Source organism: Monoraphidium neglectum (assembly GCF_000611645.1).
Source record: "Monoraphidium neglectum strain SAG 48.87 unplaced genomic scaffold scaffold01424, whole genome shotgun sequence".
NCBI lineage: Eukaryota > Viridiplantae > Chlorophyta > Chlorophyceae > Sphaeropleales > Selenastraceae > Monoraphidium > Monoraphidium neglectum.
The window spans coordinates 6,465-14,822 of NW_014012204.1; the positions used below are offsets into that span (position 1 = coordinate 6,465).

Genomic DNA, 8,358 nt, shown 5'->3' on the forward strand with positions numbered 1-8,358 from the left:
TGCGGCGCCGGCGCGCGCGGGCGTGTGTATGCTGCACCCTTGCCGCCGCGTTCGCGGCGGCGCCGGGAAGACTCGACAGTGTGCTGTTTCAAGGGAGGCGGGGCGTTCCAGGGCGCCGCGCGGGCTGCAGACCGCGTCCGCGGGCGCGCGTAGGGCTGTCGGGTCAGTATGGCGCACGCCTCGTGGCAGGAATGTGTCGCCGCGCGTGTCAAGGCATCATGGGTGCGTCGGGCTTTGGGTGTGGACGAGGCGCGATGTAGGAAGGCGGTGTCTGCTGATTTGTGGGGCGGGAGACGGGGCAGGTGGGACTGCCGCCGCGGCGCCTGCGGGGCCCCTTCAGACTGCGCTCGCGAACATTGGGGACCGCTTGCGCGCCCGCCCGCGCGGCGGCGCCGGCGGAGCGGGCGACAAGTGCACAACAGGGGAAAGGGGGATTGCCGACTCGCGTGGGGCCGCTCGGAGGGCGGGCGTTCACAACGGCTGCTGCGGCGGCCGAAACCCAGCAAACGGGGCGGGGGCCTGCGCCGCGAGCCGGCGCCAGGCGCGCTTGCTGCCTGTGCGTTGGCGTGTGGGAAGCTGCTTGGCGGCGGGCGGTTGATGCACGTTTGGTGGCTGGAGGGGGAGGTGGATGCTTGAATTGAAGCCTGTCGCTGAGTGGAAAAGCAACCGCCCCTGCTTGCGGTGTGTGTGAGTGCGGCGGCGGCCGAAACCTAATCTGAAGGCGCCAAAGAGTTGGGAGCAGTCTCAGCTCCAACGAATGCAAGCGAATCGCGTTCCTAGCCGCCTGACGCGGGCGGCCGCGGCGGCGCAATTGCAGCCCCCGAGGCGAGCCTCGCCGCGCCGCGCCGCGCGCCCCGATCTAGGGGGCCGCGCCCCACGCGCGCGGCGCGGCCGCGAGCGTCCCGACGCCGTCCAGCTGGCAGCACGCCCCCGCCAGGTCGGCGGCGAGCGCAGCGCCGGCGCTGGAGCCGCCGTCGCTGGAGCGGCCGGCGAGGCCGGCCTCGCCGGGGCCGTAGGGGAGGCTGCAGGTGGTGCTGGGCGCTGGGGACGAGCTGCGGCTGTCAAACTGGGGGTGGAGGGGGCGGGGAAGCACACGCACGGGCGGGACAAGAGGGCCAGGTTAGGCGCGAGATCAGAGAGTGTGTGTGCACCGAGGGGGTGGGAGCCGTCCCCGACCAACGAGCGCAGCACAAGGCGTGCGCACGGCCTTGGGGCATCGTGCTCCTGCTGCTGCAGCGGCAAAACTCCGGCCCAGCGCCGCCCAGCACCCACCAGGCCGCCTTGGTCTGCTGCCCCCGTCGCGTCGCCGCTGTCCTTGCCGGGCGCCGCGCCGGGCGCCGCCGGCGGCGGCCGAGCGGGGGCCCGCTTGCCGGCTGCGGGCGCGGCGGGCCCGGGCTCCGGGTGGACCGCGGGCTCGGGCCGGCGGCAGGAGGGCGCTGCGGCGGCCGCCAAGAACTCGTCCAGGGAGAGGATCCCATCCCCATCCAGGTCCTGCGAGGGAAGGGGCACACCCACAAAGATCAGAACCAAGCCCCCCAGCAGGATTGGGCTCAAGGGCTCGGAGTTTTAGGTTGGGACCCCACACATGAACCCCGAGTCCCCAACATGGGCTTGCGCAGGGCCGCAGGCTGAGGAGCCGTGCGCACAGAAGCCAGCCGCGTGCCCGCCGGCAGCGGCGGGGGCACGCGGGCGCCGGCACAGGCCCTGGCGTGGGAGCTCACCGCCGCCGCGACGAGCGCCCGCAGCTCCTGGGGGTCAGGCCGGCCGCCTCGCTGCTCCAGCGCCTGGGGCGCGGCGACAAGGCGGGGCAGGGTGCGGGCGGGGGTGTGGCCGCGCGCCGCACAAGGAAGGGAGCGGCCGCTGGGCTGCAAAGCGCCCGACGCTGGCGACGCTGCGACGCCAGGGTGAGGGGCGCTCGAACTTGCGTGGCTGCACCTTTGATCTGACCTGCTGACCGACCAATCCCCAGGAGGCTGCCCAGAATCTGCAGCCGGCCGCGCAATCGCGAGACCGCCCGCACCTTTCCCAACGCGCCCGCACCGACGGCGCCAGCACCGCCTGGGTCCATAGCTGCGAAGAGCTCCCGCAGCCCGCGCGTCTGGTCGGGGCACCGGCCGCGCGCGGCGGCGGCAGCGGCGCGCCTTGCGGGCTCTTCCAGGGAGGCAAAGGCGCGCAGGCGGCGCAGCAGCTGCGAGGGGACGTGGGCGGGGGACGGGGGATCACGATCAACTTTCTAGTCGGGAGACAGCATGGGGATGATTCGTGGCGTGCGACCCTTGGCCCTGAAACGCGACGGCATGCACGGTGCACCAGCTAGGCGCGTCACAGCCCCTCACCTCCGGCTCCCGCTCCTGCTTGACATCCGCCAGCGGCGCGCCATCCGCCGAGTTGACACCCTGGTTGGTGCCGCCGTCGCCGCCGTCGCCGCCGCCGCGGATCCACTCGTGCTGCAGCATCTCGCGCGCGGTCGGGCGGCGCTGCGCAAAGTACGTCATCATGCGGCGCACCGCGTCCTTGGCGCCCTCGCTGACGGCCGGCCAGGGCGCGCCGCACCTGTGGGGGATGGGGGAAACGCAGGCGGGCAAAGGGACACCGTCGGCGGCGGGCCGCGTGACAACACCAGGGCGGCCTCAGACCTCCTCCAGGGCCCAGGCTACGGAACCCCCCGATGCCCCCGACCCCTGGGCCATCCTCCAGGCACCATAGACCCCAGAGTCAGCGTACGCCACGAGACAGTCCATCCTATCATTGCAGACCCGCGTGGCCCGCTCACATTGCGGGGACGCCGTCGTCGCGTATCTGCCTGAAAACGGCCTCCGTGCGGCCCCCGCCGAAGGGCGGCCGCCCGCAGAGCAGCACGTACAGCACCACGCCGCACGACCAGACGTCGGCGCGCTCGTCATACGCGCCGCTCAGGACCTCCTGGGGGGCCGCGGGCGCGCGGGCAACGGGGACCGTGCTTGTGTTGATGTTGTGTCACTGTTTTCATGGTGCTGGGGCAGCAGAGAGCGACCCGCAGACCGGTTGGCCACATGGTGGCGGGCCACGCGGCCAGGCGGTGCGTTTTGAAGGCAAGGGCCAGGGGCACCCCCTTACGGCGGAGGTACCGCCCACGTCATAAGCGACCCTCGCCGCTGGTGGGACCCGCCGCCTCACCGGCGCCACGTAGAAACTGGTGCCGCAGAGCCCCTTGAGTCTGGCCGCGCGTGGCGCCGGCACCCAGGTGCTGAACCCCCAGTCAATCAGCGTCACGTGGCCGGGGTCGCGCGAGGCGTCGCGCCACATCAGGTTGTCCAGCTGCGGCCGGCACGCGCCCCACGTCGAGGGAGGGGCAGAGGGCATCGCGTTTGCGTTTTGCCGCGGTGCCTTGACTGCCTTTCCGTGGCACACCCCATAGGACAAGCAGCCACGAGGCCGCTCGCAGCTGCCTGCCCAACTGCCCGCAACATCCAGGCCGATCAGCAGGCAACAGGGGCAAGCAAGGCAGAGTTGAGCAGCGCAGGGGGAGGGCTGGGCAAGGTCCCGCCCACCCACCTTGATGTCCCTGTGCATGACGCCCATATCGTGTGCGTACGCCACCGCCTCCAGCAAGGACCGCATCACAGCCGCCGCCTCGCGCTCCGACAGCGGGCCCTGCATGTCGCGGGGCGTGCATGTGCGGCCGGGAACGTGTTGGGGCTCTGTGCGACAGCGCGCGCAGAGTGGCGGCTCTCGCCGCCAGCAGCGCGGGTGACGCTCCACGGCGCGCTGCGGTGCAACCTTGCGCGCTCCAACCCAGGTCCGGCGCCCCTAGAGCTCGCCGCACCTGATCCACGACCCGCTGCAGCAGGCCGCCACCGCTGCAGAGGTCCATTACAACGTGGACGTGCGCGTCGTCCTCAAAGGCCTCCACTATCCGCGCCATGTTTGGGTGGCCTGCAGAGGACGACGGAATTCTGGGCAGGTCAGGACTAGGCGGCCCATGGGCGTGCGCAGTGAGCGCCTGACCGAGCTTGTCGGCAGGGGTCCGCTTGCGTCAATTGCATGCATGCATCGCAGGCCTGCATGCAACGCATGCAGCTCTTTCGAACTCGTGCTGCAAGGATGCTCTGCATGAGCATGCGCGCATGCTGCGGGCATGCGCATGCGTCAGGGGCGGCCTCACCTGCTAGGTGGTGCATGACCTGCAGACACATGCGGCAGAGCCAGTGCAGGGACGGACGTATTATGGCAGAAATTTCGTGCTGCAAACTGGATGAGCTCGACGGTCACTCAGCGTTGCTGGCGGAGGTGAGCATATGTTGGCGCATGCAGCTGCTGTCGTTCATAAGCTGAGCATGCACCCCCACCACTCGTGCCCGGCGCACCTGCACCTCCCGCCGCGCGTTCATCCATTCATCACTCAGCCCCTCCAGCCGTATCTTGCTGATGCTCTTGCAAGCGTACCGCCGCCCGGTGGCGCGGTCGACGCACACGCGCGTCGTGGCGAACGCGCCGCGGCCGAGGACGTCGGGGAGTATTTGGTAGCGCGCCGCCGCGTCTGGCGCGGCCGTGCCGCCAAGGACGGCCGCTGCTGGCGGCGCAGTCGCAGCTGGGGCAGTGGATGAAGGCTGCCAGGGGAGAGCACAACAGGCAAGAGAATGGTGGGCTAACAGCCTCAGAGTAGCGCTTCCGGGCAGCACACAATGTTAGCAGAATAATGCTCACAGGCGCCGCATCAGGAAGCTCTAGTTCGCATACGCCGCATACGGACACATTTGCCGCCCGGGTGCAACAGCGGCGTGCGCTACGCGCAGCGCGATCGGATGGTGCTACATGCATCAGGCCAGGACGCACCTTATCTTGCGCTCCACCACTGAAAGCCACCGATCGTTTCCACATGCTTTTCACCCACAAGAGACTGCTAGAGGCAACAGCTCCCGCGCGGCCTCTCGCGCGTGGTCTGGACTCAGGCGGACCGCGCTGAAAAGCCACCTACTAAATCTTTCGAGTCATCAGAGTCTCGTTGCTACCAACGAGACGACGGTGACCGCCGGCGCAGTATCAAATGCGCGCTTGCTACAGTTGAAGTTGCTTCAACGCAAACATCTTGATGAATGAAGAATCTCGCGAAACCACGCGATGCCTCTTGAAAGCGGTAACTAGGGCTCCTGACCCCTGCACAGCTATGTTGTTTTGGTGCAGGGTGCCCAATTTCCGTTTGGTCACCTGGATATCAGGGCGAGTCCACGGATCCCTCGAGATTATGTTGCGCATACAAATCCACACATACAAGCTGCCAGTTCGACCCGTCAAGACTCTCGGAGGGGCGCGATTGGCCAGGTCACCCGCCGACCACCCACCCAGCCACCGTGGCTGCCCCTGCCCGGGTGACACCATGCAACCGCCAGCCATCTCAGACCTTGACAGGACCCATCGCCCCTCACAGCACAGGCGTGTACTCTCACGGCCGGCTCCGAATCCAAGATATTTGATGTTTACTTTCATCTCAGCTGAGCCCAACATCGCCGTCAGGTTGCGCAGGCGGTCCGAACTGTCTGTGCACTGGGAACATCTTAAGGGCGCACAACAAGGCACCTCACAGCCTAGGACCTTGTCCCAGCGGCACAACATGCCCAAAGTCATCCTTCTATTTGTTGCCTTTGAACTTAGCCGCTGCAACACCACAACGACACATGACGGTACACACAACCGTCGGACCTCAGGAGAACAACAGGGAACATCTACCTGCCAACTTGGACTGAGACAAAACAGCCTGTTACACCCAGCAGGATCGCTCTTTATAATGAGTTCATTGGGCAGGTCGAGGTGAGATCCGTTCGGCAGCATGGTTGTGATGTGCTACTGCTCCACACAGGAGAACGAGAAAGGAAGCGGAGCTAGGTGGTGTGTGCCCTGTCAGCGCTCCTAAGCATGACGGTGGGGGTCTCTGCAACTCCCAAGTTGACCCTGCAAGTTCATACTGAGCCACTGATGGCAATGTGATGCTGTGCATGCTCTCAAAATTCTTGAGGTCCTATCGTGTGGGGATAGCCTTTTTGAGGTGGGTCCGCATTTACATAGCAAGCTCCGGCCACACGCTTGCAAGCGGGTGTGGTGCACAAGCGCAATGGGGGCCAGCCCTGATAAGGAAACGCTATTGCTCTTTCTGCATGCACACACACATATATGAGTGCACAACTGCAGGTGGTGCTCTATTTTGATGTAGATGGGCGCGCTGCACATGCCCTTAAGCCGGCCGGCGGCAAAATGAATACTTCGAGTGGGAGAGCAAGAGATCAGGTGGAGATACAGTCTGAAAAGTGTTTTTCCTTTAAGAATGTCACCTCTGTGTGCGTGGCATGCGACTGTTTACGGCAACAGACATCCTGATGATGTTGATACGATCAATGCGTGGTATTGTACACCCGCAAACTGGGAGTTCATGCACAATTGTGAAGCAAATCAAGTCTATTCGTGCGCCGCAAGGCATGGATTGCGTTGCACAGAGGCCACCTCCTGGCGGTCGAAGAGATCACGGGCAAGCGCTTTGCGCGGCGCACCGGACGGTGTTGCACGTGGGTTCTCGCAACATTGACCAAGGTCAGACCTGGGTGAATGAGCAGCAGACGTGCGGTGTGAGCCATCTTTGTGCGAGCAGTGGTGTCTTAAGCAGTAGAAGATTCGTAGAGGTCATCATTGTGATGAGGGATGAACCTCTGACCGTTCTCATGCCTGGCCAACAGCACGTTCATCAGATGCCCTGAATGAGGGCCACGTGTCCTCCTTCTTGTAGTCATCAAGTAAAGTCTTCAAAAAACAGACCTGACCTGAAGTCTTTCGTGACAGCGGTCGTTGCCCTGCAGCCAGCGCGCAGCTGAGCTCCGAGGGCCCACCTCTTCGCCCAGCCCTCGTTACCTCCTGCATCCAAGTGTAGAAGAAAACTACGTAACAAAACAAAAACGACACAACATTTGAACCCTTGGCTTCGAGGAGGTGCACGGAAATGGCCGCGTCCAGCCCGCGGCAGGCATGGCCGCGCTGCACTTCGCACACAACACCATCGTTGGGACGGATGCGTTGCCAGCATCAGCGGGCGGTCTACCACGCAACGCAGAAGCAGTGTAGTGGCAGTGGGGTCACGGCGGCGGCGCTGCATGCGAACCGCACCTCTGCTGTAGACACGCTCACGCCCGCGGGCGTGGCACAGCGCGGTGTGGCGCATCAGAAGCTCCGGGTCGCTGTTGACGTGGACGAAGGTGAGCATCAGGAGATCAGCGCTGCGCTGGCCTTTGTCTTGCTTGCCCTGATGCTTTCGCTTCTGTGCACCAGGCATTCCTCGCTTCTGGACATCCTCCTCGCCCTTCCCTCCAAAGTATCCAACAGTCAGCGTGCATGTGAGATGCCAAGCTGCTGAACTGCCCAACGGCAGATGGTGCTCTTCAAGGCGGATCGAACCAATCGCCACCCACTGTGCATTTCCCGCAGTGCTTGGCCGCTTCGTCCATGCACTGAATGGCTTCTGCAAGGCTGAGTATGGCATGTCGTATGACGTGGCAGACTATTGGGTGTATGAGTATGCCAAGGTGGGTGGGGGGCAGGCTGAGGGATGGGCAGCTTGAGGGCGCAGCAGGCACAGCGGGCGCAGCTTGAGGCTTGCATTGAAGCGGCTGCCAAGCCTCATCTGCGAGCATGTGCGCGTTTGGCTTTGAGGAATGGCCGGCGGTTGGTCAGGGGTAAGTGGACTTGCAGGGGCGAAGGGCAGCACTGGGATCGTCACCGCACGGTGGTCCTCTGTGCGGCGAGCGCAGGTCTGGGGCTGCAGTCAGGAGCGCTCGCACCATATAGTGCACGAGTTCTTCAAGTCCCCGCACTTTAGGGACGGCATCCCCATCATACCAGGTCAGGGGATGCCTGGAGTTCCAATTGCGCGGCAGCAGCCGGGCGTGTTTGTCTCGGGCACACAGGCTGACGCACCGCCGACCATTAGCATGTTGTCACAGGCACACGTGATTGCGCGTGTGCATCGCTTGCAGCTACACGCTCGACACTCACCTGGGCACGCGCGTTCACATCACATGCTTGCGCATGCGCGCATGCACTTGCAGATGCCTACACTTCGCTGCAGCGGCTGACTCAGTGGTGCGACCTGGTGGTCGTCACCAGCCGGCAGCACGTCATACAGGACGCGACGCTGGACTGGATAGACCGCCACTACCCCGGACTGTTCCAGGAGGTGGGGACAGCCCCGAAGATTGTTTGCAGGGCCTAGTGATGGCAGTTTGCTTGTGTCCTATGCTGCTGGAAGCGGCTGTTTGACAAGCAGGCAGCCTTGCAACCACCACCACGCCGCTGCAGCAGGCACCAGCCCTCGTCACCCCGCACCCCAGCCCCCGCACC

At 65.0% G+C, this 8,358-nt stretch overlaps 2 protein-coding genes across 2 annotated transcripts; one reads left to right on the top strand and one right to left on the bottom strand.

Moving 5' to 3' along the window:
• Window positions 1-859: 859 nt before the first annotated feature.
• MNEG_7831 (calcium-dependent protein kinase) lies at window positions 860-3,904 on the bottom strand (the record flags this gene model as incomplete). Its single annotated transcript, XM_014043696.1, has 9 exons — window positions 860-1,066; window positions 1,273-1,491; window positions 1,722-1,784; window positions 2,021-2,188; window positions 2,337-2,553; window positions 2,774-2,922; window positions 3,157-3,297; window positions 3,535-3,633; window positions 3,806-3,904. 9 exons carry the CDS (start codon window positions 3,902-3,904, stop codon window positions 860-862), a joined length of 1,362 nt encoding a protein of 453 aa, XP_013899150.1.
• Window positions 3,905-7,033: 3,129 nt separating this feature from the next.
• MNEG_7832 (hypothetical protein) lies at window positions 7,034-7,217 on the top strand (the record flags this gene model as incomplete). Its single annotated transcript, XM_014043697.1, has 1 exon — window positions 7,034-7,217. A coding segment is annotated over one exon (184 nt), but the record flags the coding sequence as incomplete, so codon positions are not given.
• Between the last annotated feature and the right edge of the window lie 1,141 nt (window positions 7,218-8,358).